General features: G+C 47.3%; 1 protein-coding gene across 1 annotated transcript; it reads left to right on the top strand.

The window, feature by feature from the left end:
* The first annotated feature begins 1,179 nt into the window (after window positions 1-1,179).
* LOC144098128 (glutamate receptor 3-like) lies at window positions 1,180-26,030 on the top strand. The gene is made up of 5 exons (XM_077630666.1): window positions 1,180-1,186; window positions 5,011-5,228; window positions 7,264-7,383; window positions 11,770-11,939; window positions 25,772-26,030. The coding sequence occupies exons 1-5, from the start codon at window positions 1,180-1,182 to the stop codon at window positions 26,028-26,030; spliced, it is 774 nt and encodes a 257-aa protein (XP_077486792.1).

Here is a 26,030-nt window from a genome sequence, read left to right on the forward strand (position 1 = left end):
GATGACGGGAGCCCGGATTCGCGCGGACGCAAACTCGTCGACGTGTTGACAGTTTGGACTTGTGTTTTTCCAATGACAAAAGCCTCACTTTACTCCGTCCTCCAGCTTCAGCAAAGCTAAAGAGCTTATTTTGCATTCACCTGACATCCAGGTGAAGTGGTCAACAGCACATGAACGCATGGGTAGTGACCACTACCCGATTTTTGTGTTTGCTGTCGACTTTATGCGTGGGACAAGTGCAGAGAGCGCCTAGCACGTGTATCTGGCGATGCGATTGACAAAATGGCTTCGAGTAAAATTGCAGCAACTTCGGCGGTCAAGTTACCTGAATATTTCCCGGCCGGATTTAAAACTTAAGAAACTTTGCGCAGCGCGCAGAAGGCCGGAGCGATAACTCCATCGGAAAAGGACGACATAACCTCGAATACTGCCTTCAATAGGCTGAATGTTTTCATTCGACAACACATGAACATGCTATGGAGGTCGCAATGGCCCTTCTCCTGTGCTAACTTGACTGCATTCTCACCGATGACGAGAATATGGTGTCATTGGCAGTCTTGCTCAAGACCCTTACACAAATGGCCTATAGACAGTCCATAGACTTCTTATATACTATGTTACCTTCCTATAGATATTTCTTCTTGTCTATTCAAAGTGTGTAGACGGTCTATAGAAAAAAAAGTCTACTAAACGTGTATGGCCATAAATCTATAGATGGTCTACAGACTGTCTACATGATTTGTATTGCCTGTAGACTGCTCTCTAGGGTTTGTCTATAGAGAGTCTATAGACTTTATAGACAGAAGTCTATGGACAGTCTAGAGGCTGTCTAAAGAAATTTTTGTAAGAGGAATCTCGCCCTGGAAGCCTTTCGAAGCTCTTGCAATACGCAAGCAGAAACCTCTTGCGTGTTCGGCAGAGGAATTTCTTGATGCGCTTGTGTGTGCAAATTCTGGAATTAACCTCTGTCCTTTACATGCTTCCTGAACGTCTGTAATGGACGCCCCGTTCACGCTTAAAGTGCTCCGGACAGCGCTCAGCAGTCTGCGACGCAGGTGTACACCAGGTCTCGACGGCATCACCAACCAAATTAATGCTGCGGAACCTGCCTTTGGAGCGAATAAAGGCACTTCTAAACTACTTCAATCGAGTTTGGGAGACTGGCGACGTTCCTCCGTCATGGAAGGTGGGTTGTTTAGTTCCAGTACGGAAGCCTGGAAGAGAGATGACGGACCTGGCTTCGTATCGTCCTGTGTCACTGACATACTCTGTAGCTAAGCTGACAGAGAAGCTGGCAAGTTAATGGTCATCGTAGTGGCTCGAGGACAGCAAGCATTACCAACATGTATGACTTGTTTCTGCCGACGTTGAAGTGCGCAAGGTAGCGTCTTGGACTTTGTAAGCCACATTGAACGTCACTGTGCTTTCGACCTTTCGCCACTGGCCATTTTCTTTGACGTCGCAAAGGTTTATAATAGTGTCCTTCAGAGCTCAATACTGAATAGTTTGCAAGACATAGGCGTAAAGGGCCGTCTCCTAAGATTCGTTCACTCCTTTGTCTGTGGTCGTGTGCCATAAGCACCGAAAGGGCTGTATCGTGAGGTGTGCCTCATGGAAGTGTTCTTTCCCTCACATTTTTTAATGTTGGAATGGCTGGCCAGCCCGATTCAGTTCAGAAAAATTGAAGGCATGTGCCGTATGTCGATATACACAGACATTTGTCTTTGGTTTTCCGGTTACCACACAAGCGATTAGCCTTGATAGCTCCACAAGCCATACTTTCGGTACCTTTAAGGTGTGGGATTGTCTCTACCGGAGAAAATCGGCTTCGTCCTGTTTCCAGGTTTAGGAAGACGTTATGCGGAGTTGATGATAGACCTTGGCCACACTTGCATTCGTCAGTTCAGTCACATGAGCTTTTCGGGCGCCATTATTGACTCCCGTCTACAGTGGCGAAAAGCTGACGACGCGATTGTCTCGTCTCTATCTTCGCGTCTGAATCTGATCTGTAGAATCGCAAGTGAGAAATGAGGAAAGCACCCTTCCTCAATGCTCAGACTTCACGAAGCACAAGTGATTATTTGGATAATGTGCCCACTGCCTTTAATTTCCCCTTCGGCATCACAGCTTGACCGTCTCAAAATTTTGCAAAGGCAGGTTCTGAGAAGAGCGCTTGGAGTACCGCGGGCGCCAGCGAACAATGCAGTTATTCATTAGTCATTATCGAAACCTCTTAGCCTTATCGTGTCACAAAGGTTACTAACGCCACTTGGCCACCTCAAAGAGACGGTAGCTGTGCGAGCCCTTGTGCATCGGCTCCGAAAGAGATCTGAGTCCCGAGCCTACTTGGCACTTGATATTCTTAGTTCCCATAGCCTTGAGGTTCGAAGACAAAGCAAGCGGTTGAAATTAACTAGTCACTCGCGAGCCCCGACTGTACGGTCTCTATTCCTCACGTGCGCGCTAAGCGCAGTTCTCATTTTGCGGCAACGCGTTATCTCGTACTCGAACATTTAAAATCATCGTATGCCCGTCTTCTTCAACTTTTCACTGACGGTTCTGTGGATAAGGCCGGAGGAGCAACCGAAGCCGCTTTTCACTTTCCTTCTTTGAATACTGCGTGGTCTGTGCGCTTTGTTGAAGTTGTGCCCTCCACAGCGGTCGAAAGGTTTATAAATGAGGCGGCTTTACGGAAGCTATGGTCTTGTCTGGATCAACCTGTTGCGATCCTGACAGATTCGAAGTCTGCCTTTCAAAGCTTAGAGCATGGGGCTCCCTACTGATGTCTTGTCTCTTAGCTCTCTGCGCATGGTGCCTAACCTGCACAGCAAAGGGGTCTCCATACGATTACAAAGAGAACCCTCGCATACAGGTTTAATAGGCAACGAGATGGCCGACAGTTTTTCCCATAAAGCGCTGTACAACGCGGAAAGGCTTGTGTTGTTCGCTTCCCTCAAGATTACTGGAGCCCCTCACAGTTCTGTTTAGGACATTGTCTGCCCGCGCGGAAAATAGTCGTGTAGGAAGCAGGCTTCACGCCTTCTTTTAAAGTTCGTACAAGGCCCGTACTTGGACTTAAGATGGTGACTGCAGCAGTTCGCTATTGACTGTTATAGGTGATTGTGTTTAGACCTTTTAAGCATTTAAGTGTCGCTTCGGTGGGGAAAATGCCGGGAGAATCCGCAGGCTAACCCCACCTGTAGCTTGCAACTGCCTCAACCTCTCAACATCTCACCTTTCAGGGCAATACTTTTGATATGATGTCGCCAGTATAAATTAGGGTCGTATTTTAAGCACCCAACTTGTGGGATTTGGTCACCGCGATACACAAATGGGAAGTAAAGAGCGGACGGTGGTGGGAAAATGAGACTGGAACGTCTGGATCCGGTTGCCCAGCACGAGACGCCTCTACCTCCTTGTCTTTATCTTCTGCCAAGTCGTTGAATCCGACCACGCAGGAGAGGTATCGCCTCTTCATGGGCGCCACAATATGCCTAAAATAAGCTCGCTTTAATTTAAACCGGTTCTTACAACAGGAGTTACTTAAAGCCAGGATAGTTTAGACCTTGCAAATGGTGTTCAGCCACGATGTGCATAAAGGAGGTCTGGACAGATCTTGCATTATATTTCTGCTGGAACATGGAAATTTTACTTCTTGGAAGCTTTGGAAGCTCCTGAATAAAACCTGAAGGTATAAACATTTTTCTTGCTTTTGAATTATCCTTTGCGCCGGCAAATAAAATGTAAGAGTTTTAATACTGAGAATCTAACAATGGTTATTAGTCGAGGACGACGTGATCCACATTCGCATATTTGAAGTTAAGAATAACCAAGCTAATTTTAGATTCGGTATTGTGGTGGTACTTGATCTAACGTCTTTGCGTGAAAACAAATATGGCTTAAAATTTCCACATGCTATCCTATCTTTTCCGCGCATGGTTTCAGTTAACTGGCTTTTTTATTTGTCTCTCATCTGTCTTGTTACCTGAAGGCCCTGACAGGACAAAGTTTAGTTTAGTATTAGGCTTCGTATTTGCAAAGGTTCTCAGCTGATATTGCCAAAAACTTTCCATTCCACTGGCGTCGTCCTGTAGCTGAAATGCCCATTTTGGCATCAACCTAACTTCTATAGAGACTGTGCCCTGACGGCTTCTTTGCCTTCGTGCGAGCTTCCTGTTGTGTTGTGAGCGCAGTTGCTAAAGCTTGCTCTGCATAACTGTACATTTTCTGAGTGACGATGTTGGTACTTCTTGCTGCTGGTCAATGTTCATTCAAGGAAACCTGAAGTGCCGTGTGACGAAAGTATTGGGAACAAAAAAAAAACTAGAAAAGGCTCAATTCTCTTCCAGTGCAAAGATGGATATAGGAAATCAGGTGTGGTCTCTGAACATCGGTGCCCTAGGCCTCAATGGTAGGCTGCGCCAGGCTACGAGCCAATTCAACGTTCTCTCGGCTTAAGTGTTCCGCAGAGGTTTCTGGACAATTGCACATTGGAATGGCCGCGGTGGATGTCGACATCATCGCTGTGCGAGAAGTGGCAGCAACTGAATAGAGTGCAGGTCATGGAATGGGAAGAGCACCAGAGAAGTCATGGCGGAGAAAGAGAATGGATGCAAAGCAGCCATTCAGCTAAGCCTGAATACATTCTGTCGTAGGTTCTATTGGGCCCATAGGAATAATCCTATAAGCAAACATAAGCAGGATTCGTAGTTGGGCGAATCAGTGCTATTGCAATTGAGCAGGACGGTGTCATTTATACAATCAAAGGGAGACAGTATGTGCCTGGAGGAATCTTACAATTGCAGTTTATTGGGCGCAAATGTAAACATGCATGCTCTTTCTGCTTATGTTGTAGTCGTCTACATAGCGCAACCGCTCTCACTCAACTGAGAATGATTCCCAGGAAACTACCCCATGCGGGTCAGTGCTGTGAAATGAAGCGCCGCTGATCCCTGCGAAACGTCCAAGTTCTAAAAAGCCATATTTTTGGGGTGGTGCGCTTTTGTGCAGCCTCTCCACGCATCACCAAAGGCTCCGCCAAGCGCTGGCTCATCGGAACCTGGTGGCTGGCAGTTTTCGTGCTGGCCGCAGGCTTCACGGGACACATGAAGGCCAGCCTAACGATGAAGGACTCGCGCCCGCGCCTGGAGACCCTGCGCGACATCTTGGAGCAGAAAGAAGTGCTGCCTGTCATCATAAGGGGCACCACCTTCGAGGAGCGCTTCCGGGTAACATGCGCATGCGATTCCATTTCCGCAGTTTTTTATAGCAGGAGTGCATGAGCATCCATTTGATTGTAGGAATATATGCGTAGGAAAAAAAATTAATTGAGGACAGGAAGTTCGTATAGTGGGTCAGGGAAAAACAGGAGTTAATATATCGTAGCTGAAATGAGGACACAGAAATGAGAGTGATCAAGGGTATGTAATGCGAATTGAATGCAACCGGTTGCCTCTTAGGGTAAAGGAGTGCATTCCAAGAGAAGGCCAACATAACAGAATCGTCGACAGCCCGGTCGGCGGAGGAAATTAGGAAGCTCGCAGGGATAAGGTGGTCTCAACTGGCGCAATAAAATCGACTGATGATAAAATGAAGTGAATGGGTGAGGGTTTTGTCCTGGTGCGTATTTAGATATTTTGGTGATGATCATGACGTGCATGCAGAAGCTTACCAGCTGCACTATAAAAAAACAATCGTATTTACGGCGGCGGCCGGGCTAATTGCAGTCATTCACTCGTTCATCACGAAAAGCGGCCTGAATCTATTACGCCATTATCTAGACTTTTTTTTCGGTTTGGTGGGTCGCAAGTCTTTCCTCGTAATTCCGCACTACCTACCGCTCACTTTTGGCACTCAAAGTAGCGTGATAGACATTCAGATTTTTTTTTTCCGGGGCAAAGTCGCGACAAATAGGTATAAAAAATGGCTGCGGCTTAGTTCGGCTAAGCCTGGTTATGTAAGCGAAAGCTTGGTTATGTGTCGTTATGCTATTTTGCTACAAACAGGTTAGACAACCTCTTCGTCCCTCGCCGAAGCCGAAGTCGTGGCGAAAACAAAGCAGCAGCGGCTGCATCAAAAGCAGTTCGCTGCCGCCTTTCGGCATCCTTCAAGCGCCGTTGAGCCAGTCGACGCCCACGTTCTTCGTCGGTCTCTGCCGCTAGCTTGGGACGCTTAACCTATTCCCTACCTCTCGTTAAATACCTAGCATGATTGGCAACGTCAGCCGGATTATCAGACACAGCCCGTCGTCCAGGAGACCGTCCCGATGGCGTAGACGGTCCCGGCCGCCTCGCTTCATCTACAGCGAGAAACTGCGAGGCGGCAGAGTGTGTGCACGCGAGAACGATGCCGTTGTAGTGAACTATCTAGTTCACTATAGTGCCGTCTCCCTTTCAAGCCAACGGCGAGTCACGTGGTTAGTCACGTGGACACAGCTGGCGAGGCGGCGATCAGCGCAGTGCGGCGGCTGCAGCTGCGGCTACTCATTTTGGTACATCACGTGGCTTACACACCTCCACACCTCCACTTGAAGGACAAATGTACCGCTCCGATGACCTTGGCTCGACGAGGCTAGTCAAGCTTTTGCTTTAAAACTTCGCGAGAATATCCGATCGCCACTTGTTTTTCTTGCATGCAAATATCTTCTTTGCTATGGCTATTTCAGTTTAGCACAAACGGCTTGGCATCATAACGGGACTTTGCGCAAGTGTCGCAAGAAGAAAATAATGTGAGTTCTAAATAGCCTAAAGGCTATTATGCCCTAACCACTGCATGAGTAGACCAAATACCACGAAGAACTAACACGTTGCGCATATTAATTTCTGAAATATCCTTTCTGTAGATTGACGCTAATCAGCGTACCGACACAAGCTCAATTTGCGGCATCAATTGAGCGTCAAATCACGGTTATGCGAAAACCACCACGTACAGAATGCTCTGTGCTCTTCAGCATTCTATGCGATAACACTAAGCAGTGTAGTGGCTGTTCTAGTTCAGTGTCACTCATACTCATCACGTAAGCTTCAAATAAGAAATACAAAGCAAGAAACCTAAATTTTATACCGACCTTACGCCAGAAGCCTTATTTAAAACTCTGAAGAAAAGCAAGACAAGATATTAGAGTTAGCATGACATCTTTTGCGATGAAGAGCTGTAAGCGGTGGACATGAAGAAGGTTGCCAGCAGCTTGCAGCTGAGCGCACACGCTCACGTTAGAATCGCTTTGAACGAAACCCATTCCTGATGTTTGGTTCCTGTTTGCAGAACTCTGGTGACATCTACCAGCGCATGATCTGGGCGAAGGCAAACCGTCTCGGTGGCATCATGCCCGTCAGGGAAGTCTTCACCAAGCGGATATTTGACGATGTGCTGCAGACAAAGAAGGTATGAGATGGAGCTAATGACAATGTGACCTTAAAAAATGGCGACTCAAAGAATTGTTCACAATGTACGAAACGTTTTATTACAGAACACATTTCGCACCCCAAGAAAATGTTTGGAGCATTTACAGGTGTCGATGTGGCACAGCTTGCAAAGCGGAGCTTCATTGTGCTGCAAACCAAGTCCAAGTGACCCATTTCGACAGCGTTGCCTTTAGAGGCAAATACTCTGTGCTTCCTTGGTGGGCGGCTGCGAGGCCACAACGACGTGGGCACTTGACCACACCCTCCACATATTCGTGCCTAGCGCCTAGTGTTAACTTCATCGTGGTAAGGTTTGACGCGGGGTCAAAAAAAAAAAAGACCGCCAACAGCCTTGAAACGCCGCTCAATATCACCTGCTGAATTGGCTTCAATTGCGCGACATTCTGCAGGCCTGCGCATTAGAAGCCGCGAGATATGATACATGCGAGATATGCGTCGCGAACCATCAGTTGCAGTGCGGGAGGGTCATGCATGGTGCCGAGGCGGAACGTTGCGCTGTGGACGCTGACCGCATGTAGAACAGCAGCAGAAAAGTGCGGCGGGTTGAACTGATGAGAAGCGCTCTCAGGACGCTGCCCGCAAACGTGCTGCACAGCTACATGCTTATGTACATGCCAACACATTTCTCACGCATTAAAGCAGTCGTTTTAAACCTTCCAAATTATAAACGCAATCGTCTCTGACTCGTGCGCGGTGAGAGCAATAAAAGCAAATGCAACAATCGCAAAGCACAAATTGTACGAGCTTGCGTTCCTCATCCGTATTACAATCGGTGTGATCGTCATTATTTTTCTCACTGTAATAAATGGGACAACAGCTGCTTCATTCGCTCCGACGTAATTAAAAAAAAGCTTTCGTTTGTACACGCTCTTTGCCACGTCAGCACGGAGAAAGCAAAGAACTATATTCCTTCCAGCCTTCGCATACTCTCCTCATTACACAGTTTTGAGCAGCTTTAGTCCAATGCGCTACTTCCGCAGGTTTCTGGCCTTTATCGCTTCCACTGCCGAATCGCAGCCCTGTGCTATATAGCTATAAGCGGCGCTCCTCAAAATCCGATGCGGGCAATCAGCGCCACTTGATGTGGCTTAAGAAAAGAGAGCATGGTGATCACGTGAAGATCGAAGGAGAAATGGTATCCGAAGCGAATGCCTGAAACTCAGGTGCGAGTGGCGTGGAGCGCTTACACCGATAAAAACAGCAGCAGATTTAAATCAGCGAATGGCAAGAAAGGCGCTGCTTCAAAAAACAAAAGTATTGGGCGAAGGGTATACTGAAACACTTCATATCTGGGCTGCTGCAAACGATTGCACAATGCTGACGTCATGTGAACACAACAGCCTGGCGAGAAATACGGCGACGCCCAGGGAGCCTTTATTTTAAAGGTCTATAGACCTTTACAAAGGGTAGCGGCACAAATTTTCAAAAACTGAGACGTAATAGTTTTTTCTCAGTGTGGAGGTATATCTTATCTTTCAGCAATGAGTGAAATCCATTTCCTTGGATTTTGAACGCCGACTGTGGAGCAGGTTCGACAGTTTTCTTCGCAGCAAAAACGAGTGACAAGTCATGGCGCACAGATGAAAGGCATCTACGAGTACCACGAATCGGTAACGTCGAAGAGATAGGCTGTCGGCGACCACTGGTGGGGGAACAATGTGAGCGACTAGGCATTTATTTTGCACCAGAAAGTTTTGGGGCGTACGTTATCACCAACGGCGCAGCTGGTCGAATGTGACGTCTGTTAGAGGGTATGCAATGGCGCTGAACGGCGCAGAAATGGAGTGCAACAAATGGCTTTTAACTCCTGACATGGCGCCAAAGCTTTGTCATTTAGTAATGGTGGTCCTTGGATTGTTGATCGCTAGGTTTCATCGCGCTTTAGTAGTGAGCCAATTTCAATTTATGTTTACATTAGTTAAATGCGACTGGGTATATTCTTAGACAAAAAGACCTGCAGCCAAAAATTTGTGTCTAAACCCTTTTACGCCGGTGAAGAAAAGCCTTCTCTTCTGTGTAGACCAACCAGCAAGCATTGTTTAGATGGTAGGCGTGGCGCTGGTATTACGTCGCACTTAGCGCTGTAATACACTCCCCAGAGGAAGAGTGCTGTGCGTATGTCTGCCATTTCGGCCCTCAGAACGTAAAAGTTATCAGACAAAGGCGCTCTTCGTCTCGGTGGGAGACCTCTCTAGGAGCTGTTCTTGCAATAGCAGCTGGTTCAGCCGGTTTATGTTCAGTAGTCAACTTCCATTCATTGGAAGTACGGTGTTATATCAATCACTAGTCGGCACCCTTAGGATTCAGATCAATTCACCATCGGCCGACAAGTTGATAGATACTCCACAGTCAGAAGTACAGGCCCTGGCTGAAGACAGCAGGCACTTATAACGCATCTTGACCCATTGTTTAGAGTAAGAAACACGAAAGTTATGCCCGTCGCGGCAGACACTAATGGCACTGCTGGTAAGCAAGCGTATCAAAACAACCATATTTGGTTTATGGTTTATGCGGGTTTAATGTCCCACAGCGACTCTAGCTATGAGGGATGCTGTACTGAAGGGCTCCGGAGATTTCGACCACCTGAGGCTCTTCAACGTGCACTGACATCGCGCAGTACACGGCAACCATATTTTTAACGTACAATAATCTAAATGTGTAGAAGTGTCAAAATAATATGCAAATGTTTTTTATCAGCTACACAATAGTAAAGCTACAATTCAGCGCCCTTAATGTTTATTAACTCACCCTATTCCTTGATTTGGCAAATAATTCAAACTTACTAGCGGCTGACTTGAAATATATTGCGTTCATAAGTGCCAGAACAATCACATCTTCATATGTATTGAGCCTGTAGCCGGAAGCGGGAAGGGGTGGTTCATGAAACGTTTGTTTGTCACGTTTGCTTATCCAAAAGGAAGTTTTTTTAAAATAATTATTATGCCCTTGTCACGAAAATACTCATCACTAAGCAATAGGCCTGAATTTTGGCAGGCATCAGGCCCGTCTGGAAACCTCAACCAGCTTTCCCTTTATAATAAAACGACCAAAGGCAACCTATATATCTCTCCCTTCTCTTTATTTCGACACAATGAATCGTAACATTTATATTTCACGCATAGTTTAACAGAAATAATTTCTTGGCCGAGTGACATTGTTTGTGATGGTATCGTTTCAGTAGTTTCCTTTTACAACTAGTCGCCTAGGTTACCATCACGGCTGCTTTTTGCTAAATCATCGAACGGCGGTACTATTGTTACCATGTTTGCCTGCGGTAGTTAAACTAAATTTTCTCATTTATGAACTTGCTTGGGAGGGAAATAATATTTTACCTCGGTTTTAGGGAAATTGTGCTAGTAATGCAACGGACAACGCGTTAATCAAACTCTCCGGTAAATGTTGCAGTCTTCATAACAATTCCTTTCTGACCAGTAATACACCATCTTGCCATATTACTGCCTGTAAGGTAAAGTTTCAAGTCTGTACCATTGCTGACGCAAGCTCGTACAAAGTGATAAAACAGGTAGCAGTACCATTTCAAAGCCCACTCGCACAAGGGTCGGCCAAAAACTTCTCTTGAACTTGTAATTTGTACTATTTATCGTACAAGAAAGAAGTTGGGAAATAAAGTGCAGCACAGTGTAGACTGGGTTGCTCGGTGGCAGCCTGCAAGAGGAGCTGCCGTGCTCAGTGCCATTTGCAGACCCAGATTCGCAGCTATAAATTCCTGATGATTACGACATTAGGAGTCTCCTCTAAAGCTAGGCTGTCAGCAGTCCACAACAGTGACATATTCGCGGAAACGCCAGAGGATGGTTGCGTGGAGTGCTGCAGTGTGAGAATGCTGTGCAGGGAGAGCATATTCCACAAAGTCACCCGACAACGCAGACACCTTCACCACAACCGGAGGCGTCCACTCAGCGATCGTATGCCAGCGGTGCAAGGCACACGGCTGTTAGGCCTCTTAGTACAAACAACCCGGGAGCCCGCTAGAGTGGTGCGCAGCAGGCGGTCTCCTGTGTCATATTATTTTGAGTTTCTCGAAACATGAAGGGATGAGAGAGGTGTGCTTAATACAGTTCAATTGTGCTCGTATCCTTCAACTGCGGCCCAATGCAGACAAGAAAGAACATTCACATTTAAACAGTTGCTGCAGTACTGACAAAGCGCTGCCGCGACTACAGTGTCTATTCCAGGAACAATATATGCGGGAATTGTAGTTCATTATCGTAGGTTTAGTTCTGGGAGCAAGGTCAGAATAGTCTCGCTAAGACTTTCAAAGTTGAAAAGACTTTTTTATGTTTTTAAAATAAAATTTTGCCTTGCCTTGTTTTTCGTGATGCAGGTGGTGTTCCTAGAAGAGACGCTGCTCTATACCGCCCTGGAGAGACTTTACTCCAAGGAGAGTCCGAAAGGACAGTTCTACAAGGGGGCGGAGATTACCATGAATCTCACCATGGGCATGTGGGTCAACAGACACTTCCCTTCGGACCTGCGAAATGCACTTCACAAGCGGTAATTGAAATTGCGGCGTTTGCCTGCTCAGGTTCGATGCTGCGATAACTCCAAACAACCTTACCGGCTGAACTGTGCGGCGCGATCTCATGGTCAATGTACGTTGTCGGTGGCTAACCTGCTATGCGTGTACGGGTGTCATTGCTGAAGTAATGCCACCTATTGCAATTTGTTGACCCAGGATGCCATTAGAGGATGTCGCTTGTGAAGACACACGGCTTACAATATCCCCCGGCGTTCTGCACAGTTTTCGATTTTGGGCTAAAAAGACTACTCACTGAATACGACGCTGGAAATCAAGGAGGATACTTCTGAAATTGCGAACCAATAATCTGGGGTAGCTCATAAAATGCGAGGATATGTCGTGTGGATGGCCTGGTATAAACGTCAACTCATAATTCAGATTCAAGTAGGTTGCAGTTGGTAACTGAGACTCAAGTGGGACTTTTCAAGGTTATGACTAAATTAATGCTACAACGTTCCAGATACAGAAATCAATGAATTAAATGAAATAGCATACCAGGCAAAAAAAGTTGTTTTGTGCGGGACGATGTTTCATTTACACACATTTGGAACACGTTTTCGGTTATAATTTTAAGATTATGCGGGACCGCGTTCTAGGTAGGGACTGCGCGGAGGGGGTGAGCCTGCGAGCAGGCCCTTCAGAAGGAAAATAGCCTGGCACAGCTGCTCTGTCGCCACGCCCAATTTCTGTTTCTGGTTGCCGTTCTCACATCGCACTTGTGGCGTTCTTCGCATTGATAATTGAGTACTGCTAGGTAGGGATCGACTGAGTTCGTGAATCTAAATTAAAAGTGTTAACGTATGGAGACAGATTCTATATCCTATTCATGGTGAGTACTGATCTGCGCATGTGTCGTTCTCTTTCTGGCGCTGTTGTAGTTGCGCCAACGTTCCCCTGGGGAATATTGATCTACTTTGGAGGCAGAGAGACTAAAGGGTGCCAGTTTGTCTTTTGCTGTTGACAATATCTTAAGACGTGCATTTACTGCACGCACTTGGCAGTGCTTCAAGCGATCTGCTGACGTTATCTGATGCCTGAATGTACCATGTTTTACTAAATACAGGGGTCTAGCAGACATTAGCGGAAAAGAACGTCATCGCAAAGGCTGCAATATCGTTAGACGGACACCGCCACTAACATCGTAAAATATTTTTGAACTTTATTGCACAATAACATGTCACGAAACAGAGACAGGTCGCTCGGGCCTTAAGTGTTAAAAATAGCGACATTGGCCTTGTGATGAAAGAAAACGACAAATAGCCATAAAGGCTTCGCCTATAGTCGCTTCGCTCCACGGGCTTCAGCATCATACCGTGAAGAGGCTGAAGTGGATCTAACCATAGAAAATATTTTTTAAATTTTCAATTGTCTATTTCTCGCCTTGTGCGTTGGCACAATGGGCAGGAAAAAATAGCTGATGGTTTAGCGTTTCTAAGCGCGAAATCTTGTGCCAAATCATAGATTTCGTGCTGGTGGACACCACTTCAACGTACTTGAAAGCGCGACTGTGGTGTCCACTGGAAGGAAGGAAGGAAGGAAGGAAGGCCTCAGACGTTGCTGGCACATACCCACTATGGGGAATGGCCAAGACACAGGCGGTTAATTGCTGGATACAGGCAAGTTTTGACGGGAAAAGGAGTGGTAATAATATGTAGGCTGATAGATTGGAAGACGGAAGGATAGGGGTCCTGTTAACTTGGAGATCGAAGACGGGACAATGGCTTAATATGCATAATAGTACACAATGCTTGTAATGTTTCAATGTCGTACTGACTGAGAGCGGGAAAATAAATTAGAATGGGAGTCGCTGCGTTTCTTGAAGAACATTTTGCACAGCAGAGCGCACACTCCTGTCGCTTCGTACAAGCAAAGAAGCGCCAATGGAAAGAACAACCGTGGAGGACACACGCAAACCCAGTTGATGAAATGTAATTTGCAAAAGACGCTTCCTCAAATGAGAGAAACGGCTGTAGAACAGCAGGAAGTGATCTATTGTCTCAGGTTCGGCACAAAAAGGGCACAATGGGGAAGCCGCAATGCCAGATCTGTGAAGGTAGAAATTTAGAAGGGGAACCCGGCAACGCAAGCGCGTGAAAGAGACATTTAGTCTGCGTGAGCGCCAGTCTTTGCTACTCCAAGGATGCAGAAGATTCTGATATTCGGGAGATGATGTAAGAGCCAAGGCAGCAAATTCTTGAAATATTGTGCAGCTGCGAAACCTCTCCGCAGCTGTATATGCACACGTTGGGAGGACAGCAACAATTGGGCCGCAGAGAGAGGCTCTTGCTAAGGAATCTGCAACCTCATTTAAGTGAAAGCCCATGTGACCTGGTACCCAAAGCAACCTTACCGAATTTAGATGCAGCGTAATCAGGAACTTAAAGAGGCGTAATGCCCGAGACACAGTGGGTGAGGATAGTGAAGAGCAAATGGACAAAGAGTCTGTCATAACCACGGCCTGGGAAACGGTAGTTTCTAATTTTCGTAAGGCTGAGATTACTGCTAATAATTCAGCCAGAGAAATTGGAGGGAAGGCAGGAAGACGGAGAGAAAAATATCAACCCATTGAAGGCGTAAAAATTCCCACACCTGCCTTTTCGCGATCCTGCGAGGCATCGGTAGCAATAAGAACATGAGAGGGAAAGGACCTTAGGTGGTCCTGCAACAGACACTGAAGAAGCGGGAAGGGCTGCAGCGTTGCATTCGATGGGAAAATGTCCTCGAATTCAATCTGGACAGATGATGAATTGTTATACATTTGGTGGACATCTGTGAACTGAATATTTATGGGATCAAGGAGGGACTGCACGTAACATATCTGCGGACTATGAAAACGAGACCAGGCGGCAACAAAAAAGGCGGAAGGTTGACTAAGAAATATTGTACTGGAGACGTGAAGCGGTGAGTCACACAATTTTAAAAATGTTTGAACTGTTAAAAGGCGAAAATTAGTTGATAACGATGGGATTCGCTCCTCAATGTGCAGAATAGCATTGGCGACATATTTTGGAAGCAACAGACAGAGGCGCAACGCCTCTTCTGAGAATAAAACACACCCGAACTCCAAAATTGGGCAGAAGCAACATTTTATAATACATCAGAAGTGTATGCCTTCTCATGCCTGATCTAGCACTACAAAGCCTGCGCAGGATGCCAATGGCCCGAACTCGTTTTGCAGAAGCTTGCTCAATGTGTGGCCGCCAGGATAAAGTAGTGTTGTATGTTACTCCAAGATACTTCACCATCTGAACTTGAGGTATTATGATATTTCTATAGACCAGGCAGATATTTACAGGAACAGAAACTGGAAATACTAACAATGCGCATTTCTTCACATTGAGGGATAGATGAGTTCTTCCTAACCAGTTGTCAAGAACATTGAGGTAATTTTGCAGGGCTCGATAAAGAGTGTGAATGTCACCTGCTGATGCAAAAAATGCAATATCGTCGGCGTACACATAAGTTTTCACATTTTGAATGCATGAAATTGAGCTTAGAAAATGTTAAAAAGAACAGGTGAGAGAACAGATCCTTGTGGTACACCTGTTTTCTGTGAAAATCTTCTTGAGGAAACACCATTTTGAGGAAACACCAGGATGTCACATTCATTGCCCGCATATTGGACAGAAATACATGCCCTGTGGCAAAAATTTGTAGAGATGAGCACTAACAACCCTCCCCCTCGTGATTACCGGTCAAGTCGGAACGAACGGTAATCCTTGAGATGATAATTGCAGTTTGTAGTTAGCCACGTTTCCTGTAAAGTAATTAAATCTGGTAGAAGTTGATTGCGTAGGCAATTTAAATCTTTTGAAGCTGAGAATATAGATCGGAAATTCCACTGGAGTACACTTAAGAACTCTATCTTGGCGGGAGTGCCGCAGCCGCGACTGCCTTTTCTAGAATCCTGGTCTGAGCATTTTGACTTGCGTTACTTTTCTTTGTCTTTGACTGGAGGCAAGATGGTCCTGCAATATTCAGAGGAGACCCACTTCGTTTCTGGGCGAGGAGATCAGACTCCATATCCATACAGTCCATAGAGGATGCATCCATAACGCTGTTCGGAAGAGAGGCCTGAGAGGCTTTTGTTGCTCATATTGTTTTTGGCCCTGTGGAGCGGAATTGATTACTACAGAAAGAGGAGTAGCTTCTGAAGCCAAAGAAGGCCAGAGCGGAGCCGTGGGCGCCTGCAGAAGATTGGTCATCTGAGCGGCTATTACCTGCGAAATGCACGTGGATACGGTTTCCATAATGCGATCCATTGCATTAGCCACAGCTTTCTCAACTGCCGCTGTAATAGCCTGGGACCAACTGGAATCCATTATGGGTGGGAATTTGGCGGCCGCACTAGAGTAGCCTGAGGCTCTCTCCTTGACTGCGGCAAAAGCCTCTCTCCGCGTGCATCTGCGCTTGTCTATAAGCTCGAGAACCTGAACTTCTTGTGCTCATGCAACACAGTCAGGCGAATCAGCAGGGTGAGCATCGCTACACAAAAAACATTTCTCTTGCTGTTCAGGACATTCCTCTCTGCAATGAAGTTCCCCACAAGCACAGCAGCGTAAGGCCGATTTGCAGGCTTTGCCGCTGTGGCCAAATCGCCAGCAGTTTTGACACTGAAGGGGCCGAGAGTTAAAGGCATCTACTCGAAATACCAATGGCCACACGTTAATCTCTGACGGACAGAATATTCCTGCAAATGTGGCAATGACGGACTCCGTGGGAATTTTTACTCCGTCAGCCATCCTGATGCATCAATGGACAGCAATCACTCCTGCAGGCGAGAGGTTCTACAGCGTTTCCACCGGGCTCAACCGAGAGTCGACCCCTGTGACCAAGCCCTTGGAACACGCTAGATGAGGCGGAGTGAATGCGCTCACCGGGTGGTTGTCGAAGGTCGTACACTTCAGCAGGTCTTCAATACAGTCTTTATCCGGTGACCTGCACAAAATACCACTCCTGCCGAACTGCCGGACATCAGTAAAGCGCATGAAGTGCTTTGATGTGGATTGAAGAGCCACCTGTACTGCCTCCGTGTTGTTCAGTCGGATAGCGCCTCCATCGGAAGGCACTAAAGCGACCGGAATGCTCGAAACTCCATTGGGGAAAAAGAGATCAAATGGGAGCTGGTCTTGAGTAAGAGATGCCGACCAAGGGGAAACACCTGGCCGGGAGTAGAACTAGACATTAAGCTCTCGTCCCGCACCCAATCACCCAGAACAGAAGCAGGCAGGCACAGACAAAAATAAGGAGAAATTTAGCAAGCTAGCGCAACACCGCCAGGTACTTAGCCGCTACCCCGCTAGCACGCCGGACGCCCTCCAGCCTGTGGCGGTGATTCTTCTTCAACTTTTTCATCGTCAGTGCCAATTCACCCCATGTACGCCGGCGGACTATGCTCCAGCGCCGCGTTTCTGCAGCAATGTTGTCAACGCCAACGCGGATTCTTCTGGTGGCGTGTTTCTGCCACAACGTTGTCCGCGCCAACGCATGCAGCGCACATCTGTCTGTTACTACTTGCCATACAGCTCAAACCGCGGATATTAGTTTGATAGTAGTGTTAGTTGATGAAGAAGACAATGTGCAATGCACAGCGGTAGAGTGCCTTGCAGTTTAACACGAGGCGCGGTCGTCTGCGGCGATAGCCTAGAGCTTGCATGCGGCTTGATTGTGGGTGCGCGCATGTGCAGAAGTTTAAAGATGCCGCCGTATCAGCATCCGTACCACTGAACTAAAGCAATGTAGCACTGCACAATTCGCTTAGTTACGCGTGCCTGTTAACTAAACCTTGGAAAGTAAAATATCTTCCATCTGAGAAGAGCGCCCAAATACACGGAGCAGTGGAACTCGGCCCGCCATATGTGGCCACTTTCTCGCAGGATTGCTGGAACTGCATCGTATATGCACTGAGGTGTGTCAAATTCCAGGTAGCACCTTTTGCGCCGCTTGCAACTTTGTGTTTATTTCTTTCAAAAAGAAAGGGGAAGCCAAGGCGAAAGGCGGTGCGCTTGACTAGGGCTTGGCTTCCTTACACAGAGAGCAGCACGCACCTCTCCTGTATATGCGGCATAGGCAAGCGTATATTAAGCAATTCGTGCATGTAATGCCGCTTTTCTAATTTAAGTGTTGTGAATGGACAAAATTTGTGTTCAGATGTGTATATGACAAATTCCTCACCAAAAGCGGCGATTACTTGCGGGGGCAGCAGGAATAACCGTACGGTTTTATTTGGACTAAAAAATATACCTAATCACATTCCTGTTTTTTTTTGGGCGTGAGCAGTCAGCTAAACGAAACACTCAAAATACATGCCCAGTACAAATTCTTATTGTACTGCTTACATCACAAGGAGGAAAATTCGCAGCGCGTGTAGAGAGCTTTTTATAATATTCACTAATACAGCTTTACCATACGTGTTGTTTTTGCCAGTATGTCATTCCCTCTGCAGGAAAAAGCTTGCAAAAGAATGTAAGAGGCCGCAGTCGCGGTATGAGCGGTGACCGTTGCAATGAGAGTTTCTCGTAATTGGTATCGTAATTTGAGTGCTTCATAAAAGAAACAAGGTTTAACTAAGCTTTTTTTTTCACTGAAAAGATAGTTTTTGTAGACAGTTCAAATAGGTAAAAGAACCTCTCCAATGACAGTGATCGCTGCCATGATAGAAATATGGGTTGTAAAATTTGAACATTGAAAGTTCTACACATGCGCATGTACACAAAGCAGCCTACCACGGAGAGTTGCATGCTGAGAATTGCAATAACTTAGAAAGAAACACAATTATTGCTGAGATTTCCTGCTGTCGCCTAGCAGGAACCATTCTCGATAATTTTATATGAAGTCTTCCCTCGAAGGAGATTTCTGAGCCAGAGGCACGCCTCTCATTCAGAAGCCTTTTGGATTGTCTACTTTTATTTATTCAAATGTTCTGTTCAAACCTACCAAACGTAAAAGAATAAGCTATCGAACTTGGAAACTGCATAAAACAGCTCCCACGTCGCAACTGGGGTCACCGATTGTCAGGGGCCCTGAAGAATAACACAGCCATCGGTTTTGAGAGCCTGCAGGCAACTGCAGTTCTCGACCTAGATTAATAAAATAAATACTCTCTCTCTCACCTCGAAGCTGCTCAAACGATCCGTATTTATCCCAACCATGCATTGATTGAATAAAGAGAAATTAGCACTGAAAGCTGAACGAATCAAGTACCGTGCAAAGCAGGGCCCTGTTCCATCGCAAGGACACAACATACGCTCCTGTAGTTCATCGAAGGCTCAGAATACGCAGTGCGGCCGGCCGGCCGACCTAATAAGAAAGATGGCGGAAACTACACGGACACACTATACGGTTCCCTTTTTAGGAGCCGTGATGCACTATTTTCAACCCAGTCACCGCTTGTGTTCACTTCTGCGCAGCGAATATGCCCAATATCGCCATCGTTCCGCCGGTAATTTTTCTAACATCTCTAGCCGAAAGGAAACGCACGGAGCAATCATTCGGCCAGCACAGCCGTCACTATCTTGCAACACCACTGATGACAAGTAGTAAACGTTAATTATGCGGAGAGTACGTGCGCGAAATAGCAATGTGTAAACGCGCCTTCTGGCGCCGGCCTTGCCGAGGCGAGGCATACAATTCAACCAACCTTCAGGCCATTGGCTCCCAAATGTCACGCGCCCACTGGTCATGCGCCCAACGGCGGAAAAAACAGGCTCCTTTCAGTACGCTCGCCCCTTCTTCTTCTAACGAGTTCTGGAACGCGATATGAACAAACTGGAACCAGGTTCCACGAAACTGTATCGCTGAAAAACGACAAGCTCGGTGTCCCCGTAATATCAAGGCGTTCACAAAACTTCCACTTAAGATGGAGAGGAGGCTCGAAATGTTTGTTCCACGTAAAAAGGGATGCGACGAGCCGTGTTCAGATAAAATATGTGAGAGGGTGGTTTTAACTGGTACCGACCGTGAGAGTGAATCCTTGAAGGGGCCGACTTTTCCCAACAACTAAGTTTTAGAAAGGTCAGGGTTCGGGCTAGTGGGTAATCAGCATGAGGATTCATAGCGCACAGAATACACAGGACACAACACAAGCGCTTGTGTTGTGTCCTGTGTATTCTGTGCGCTATGAATCCTCAAATTAAGTTTTGTGGCCCCAAAGCGGCAGACTGAAACCACTCCGCTGCTGCCTTCGCTTTGCTTTTACTTTTCTGAAAATTTATGTACGCTGATCTATCCCTAACTGCTATTTTTTTTTGTCATTTCTAGGTCTCCGTACACCTCCCGTTTACTGTGACAAACCATAGGAATAGGCTTCAAACTAGCATAAATACCAAATAAAAAAGCATCTTTGATACATCTATCAGAAAGGGCTCCAGCTCTAACGACTAACCGTAACTGTCACGACATACTTCTACTTTCCTTGCACCTTGAGTACTGGTTACACTTTAAGGTTTTGGCACCAAATAAATAACCCTTACAGTTTATGCACCATAACTGGGGCTGAACACTAAATCAATGGCCTCTGGGGCGATGAAAGTTCATGCGAAGCTCCTTTTAAAGCTTTGGGAGAATTAAGATGCAGAGGATTTTACATTTCTCTTCAGTTCATGAGATCTGGGTGCAGAAGTAAGCAAAACTCTCAGACTACCGCTTTCCTAAGCAATCCACGTAGAAAGACATGTGTTCTGGTCGAAAGGTTGGCTAAACAACCAGATCCTCCCCGCTTCCTTGTTCACTTTATGTGCTTCCCTATGGAGGGCAGAAAATCATAAATATAGCTGAATAAGCTCAAAGCGCGTATACATTAGGGCGCAGGGGAGCTCGGTATACTTGGTTGTTCTGAACACAGAGGACTATCTTCTCGAGAGCGTACTTCTTGGCCTGCCTAGATAACATTCTCACGAGAAATGTGTTGTATCCCGTACCGTTGGGGAACTGCCCGGTCCGACTGCCCGGAGCAGCCGGAGCACCACCACGTCAAGCACCCGCCACGTACATACTTCGACCAACTTCCTTTTATTCCAGTTCAATGATGAATATATATACAGATGTGCGAGTCAGCTGACCAGATAGGGCGCATGCCTAGCGCCACCTAGTTTATACAAACATAACTACGGAATACAATACCACATTATTCCCCCTCAAAAGAGTTAGCAACTAACACTGGAAAAACACAATAACACTCAATGTCTTTCATAGTCTTTAAACCACACTGGTGGTCTTCTTTGTCTCGTCGAATGCCTCAGTCCTGGAACGTCCCTTTCAACTGGCGTCTGAACAGATGGCTGCTGGGGTGGGTCGTGGTTCTCCTGCTGTGGTTCGCCAAGTGGTTTTGCTGATTCAGGCGAACAACTTTTCGGAACTGTAGGTGGTGGAACTGGTTGGGGGCAAGGTACCAGCCGACTCCGATTCCATGTGCGGCCATCATTGAGCTTGTAGGTATCTTGACCACATTGGTCCACAATGGTGAATGGACTCGAGTAGCTCAGAGCGCCCTTAGGCACGTGACCAGGCAACTTGACTCTCACCGGTTGACCTGTTGTTAATGGACAGTACTTTGCAGCTCGTCGACGGTCAGTGTAAGTCTTACTTGCTTGTTGCCTTTGTGCTACTCTGCTGTGGATGGACTTCATCGCTGCCTGCGGATCTTGAAAAAACTCTTTACCTGGCGCTCCTACAAGATCAAGTTTTGTTCTGGGATGACGGCCGTGAAGAAGGACGGAAGGCTTCACTCCTGTGGTCGCATGCGGTGTGAAACGGTAGACTCCCAGGTATTCGGTGATAGCTTCCTTCAAAGGCCGATGTTCTTGTGCGCAGACTTGAACGTACTCTTTGAGTACTCGATTAAACCTCTCTACCTGCCCGTTAGCTTGCGGATGATAGACTGCCGAATACGTATGAGCGATGCCACGTTCTTTGAGGAAACTGTCAAACTCCAAGGCTGTAAACTGAGCACCATGATCACTCACAATCTCGTCTGGATATCCTTCCCTGCCGAAGATGCTTCGCAGAAAGGAGATGACTGTTGCAGTTGTCACCCTTGCTGAGAAACAAACCTCAGGCCACTTGCTGTAGTAATCGATGGCTGTAATGGCAAAACGGCAATCTGCCGGCACTTCGGAAAAAGGGCCCACAATATCGATGCCTAGCTTCTGCCATGGTGCAGATGGGAATGCAACTGGCTGCAGAGGTGGTGTCACGGGTTTTGCAGACTTGTCAACAGATTGGCATACCGCGCAGGATGCAATGAATTGTTCTACTTGCTTGCACATAGCAGGCCACCAGTATTGCTCACGTAGTCGCTGCTTTGTCCTCGTTATTCCCGGATGAGACTCGTGGGCTGCGTCAAGAAGCCGTGCTACGAGGGACGAAGGTACTACAAATTTGTCACCACGAAGCAGGAGGTCTCCAACGACTGAGAGCTCAGTTTGCACCCGGTAGAACGGAACTGCTTCGGCAGGCAACATCTTCACTGCGGGCCATGCCGATGTCACCCACTTTATAACCTGCTGCAGCAACGGGTCCTGCATCGTTTCAATGACAAACTCTTCATGAGTAATGCATGTTGAGACAACACAAACAGTCTCTTCTTCCTCTTCCTCCACACGACCTGGAAGGGGCATCCTTGAAAGAGCATCAGCAACAGTATTCTTGTCACCCTTGTGAAATTCAATCGTGAAGTTGTATGCCAACAGCCTGGCGTGCCACCTCGCAATCCGGAACGGTCGGCGACCTACTCCCTTTGTACTAAGGAGTGTGACCAGAGCCTGGTGATCGGTGCGTAATATGAATGAACGACCCCAAAGGTACACTCTCCAATATTCGCATGCCCACAAGCAAGCAAGGGCTTCCAGTTCCCCTACAGAATACTTCTGTTCCTGTGAAGTAAGCCTGCGAGAAGCAAAAGCAATCGTCACCAGTTCATCATTCCTTGTCTGTTGCAACACTGCTCCCAAGCCAATGGATGAGGCATCCGTAGTGACAATAATGTCACCCGCAGGATCAAATAGCTGTAAACATCTTGTGGCCAGGGAACATTTCAGTTGCTCGAAACAAGCTTGTCTTGCAGGGTTCCATGTGAATGTGGCATTCTTACGTAGCAACTCTCGAAGAGGCTCGACAACCACCGCATAGTCAGGTATAAATTTGGCGTAGTAGCCTACCATGCCCAAGAATGAGCGCAGAGTACCGACATTTGTTGGGGCTGGCACAGCCTTGATGGCGTCAATGTTACTTTGTAAAGGGCGTATTCCCTTGTGACTGATCCTGTGACCAAGGAAGTCGACTTCTTGCACATTAAAAATGCATTTGTCATTCAACTTCAATCCAGCCTTTGCAATCAAGTGCAAAACTTGTTTCAAATTCTTGAAGTGCTCTTCACGTGTGCTTCCGTACACAATGACATCATCTATGTAGCACAAAGTGTTTTTGCAGTTCTGCAAAATAGTGGCCATCATTTTCTGAAACGCAGACGGTGCTGATGCAAGACCGAAACAGACGCGCTTGAATCTGTACAGTCCACTATCGGTTATGAAGGTAGTCAGTTCCCTGCTTTCAGGGCTTAGCAGAACTTGGTGATATGCAGCTGCTAAATCAATCTTTGAAAAGTAATTTGCGCCATGAAGTTTGTGCAATATTTCTTCCGTGTGCGGCAGTGGAAATTTGTCAACGACAATCGTTTTGTTTGGTTCGCGCAGATCGACACAAATTCTTATCTTGCCGTTTTTCTTTGCTACTACTACGATTGGAGACACCCATTCAGACGTGTCAATCTTTTCTATGACATCTTCTTGCTCAAGGCGCTGCAGCTCTTCGCGTACTCGGTCTCGCATTGAAAATGGCAAACGCCGCAACTTAGCAACAACAGGCGTGATTCCTTCTCTTATCTTGACCTTATGGACAAAATTTGTTGCAAGCCCTAACTTGCCATCAAACAAGTGCGGAAGCTGGCAAAACAGTTCACGGTCAAGGCCTTCTGGCGCTTGCGTAATATGGGTGCATTGCAATGACGTACCGTTGATTTGCAGACGCAGCGTTTCGACAGCGTCGATGCCGAGAATGTCAGTACCGTCCTTGACGACGTAGAAGAGAATGTCGGCCTGCCGATCCTGGAAGATGACTGGCGCCGTGAAACACCCCTCGATGGTTATTCTGCGGCGAGAGAAATCGTAGAGTGACGCTGATGTTGGCTGCAAAGGGAAGCGTTTCAACCTTGAATACGTGGCGTTCGACAGAATGGAGACAGCAGAACCCGTGTCTACGAGGAAACGTATAGGAACATCTTGTACGAAGACTTCTGTGTGTATCCCTCCTTTGCACTGCCGGTCGAGAAGCAACACGTTGAGATCGCCGGATGCACTGCAGGTGTCGACTTCTCGGACAGCAAGGGCCCTTTCGTCAGGCATGCCGCTTCTACAGACACGCTGAAAATGTCCTCGTTTGCCACATTTGCTGCAAGTTTTACCCCGCGCCTTGCATGTCTTGGAATCTGCAAGATGCCCTGAAGACCCGCAACGGAAACAGGACTTCGGCTGCTGCGAACGCGGTAACTGCGTTTCTGAGCGGCATGGCATCCGATGTTTTTCGACCTTTTGAACGCTCGCAGCCGATGACTGCAGCTCAAGTGAGTATTTCGTGGCTTCTTCGATACTGTTTGCAATAGCCAGTGCGCGTTCAAGAGTGAGCGAAGTGCCTTCAAGCAGTAAGCGTTCCCGAAGAACAGGGTTGCACGTTTTCGCTACAAGTTGGTCACGAATAAAATCGTCAGCCTGCTTACCGAAGTCGCAACTTAATGCCAGCTCACGCAACGCCGTGACGAACGCTGTTGCAGTCTCCCCGGGCAGTTGGGTGCGTTGTCCGAACCGATGCCGCTCCACGACGACGTTCGTTTTAGAAGTGAAGTAAGCGTCCAACGTAGCCACCGCTGCATCGTACTCGTCGCTCGTACCGCTTCCTTCCTTTCCTTCTGTAGGCGGCGTCGACGATTTCTCCTCCGGCAACGCGTAGTACAAGCGTTGGCCTTCCACACCCAAACAGTGTAGCAGCAAAGCTTTACGGCGCGCAGGTGGGTGAGCGTCGCTCCCGGACGCCAGGAGGTAGTTCTTGAAAAGGCGGTGCCACTGCGTCCAAGGAATGGCGGGCTTCCCGGGCGTCGGCAGGAACTCGGGCGGTTGATGCAGGCTCATTGCTTCCGCGTTCGGTTACTTCACCACTCGTCGCCAACTGTTGTATCCCGTACCGTTGGGGAACTGCCCGGTCCGACTGCCCGGAGCAGCCGGAGCACCACCACGTCAAGCACCCGCCACGTACATACTTCGACCAACTTCCTTTTATTCCAGTTCAATGATGAATATATATACAGATGTGCGAGTCAGCTGACCAGATAGGGCGCATGCCTAGCGCCACCTAGTTTATACAAACATAACTACGGAATACAATACCACAAAATGCGCTGAACGCTAGTAGTTAGTCTTAGGATACACTTTGGCACGGACGTTATTTACTACGTTAATCAACTTACAGACCATCGGCGCAGAGGTCATCAGGCGGCGGCACCACTGAGCTTTAGCTGAGGTGCCTGTTCACCCCTACAACCACTAGGCATGGAGTTGGAAGCTGCACTGAGCTTTTGGGTTTATTACTCGAATGTCACTGAATAAGTGTAAATGCTTCTGAGTACCCACGTTAGCGCTCCTTGCATGCTCACCTAAATATTAAGACTTACAGCCCGTCACACACCCTTTAGCCGCAGTAACGGTGGCTGCAGAAGGTGAGCTTGAAGCATTAATTAATATGCTCCCTCTGTCTCACGCAGAACCCGCTGGATCATAGAGTCTGGTCTGCCAGAATGGTACCGCCTGAGCATCCTCGAGCGAGCGATGCGAAAAAGCGAGACCGGCTCAACAACCGGGCAGTCCTTCACCTTCCACACGATCCAAGTGGAGGACGTGACCGGATTGTTCTACCTGCTTCTGGCCTGCTTCACCATCTGCTTCGTGGCCGCCCTGATTGAGTACATGGCGTTTGCCATCAGCAAGTCCCGCTGCTGCCGTCGTCACCAGCGCTATCGTTGA

This window comes from Amblyomma americanum, chromosome 7 (genome assembly GCF_052857255.1).
Source record: "Amblyomma americanum isolate KBUSLIRL-KWMA chromosome 7, ASM5285725v1, whole genome shotgun sequence".
Classification (NCBI taxonomy): Eukaryota; Metazoa; Arthropoda; class Arachnida; order Ixodida; family Ixodidae; genus Amblyomma; species Amblyomma americanum.

Excerpts from the sequence above, each read along its gene's own strand:
- LOC144098128 (XM_077630666.1), top strand. Across the intron at positions 5,229-7,263 it reads CCTTCGAGGAGCGCTTCCGG|AACTCTGGTGACATCTACCA; the intron begins GTAACATGCGCA and ends TCCTGTTTGCAG. Across the intron at positions 11,940-25,771 it reads CGAAATGCACTTCACAAGCG|AACCCGCTGGATCATAGAGT; the intron begins GTAATTGAAATT and ends TGTCTCACGCAG.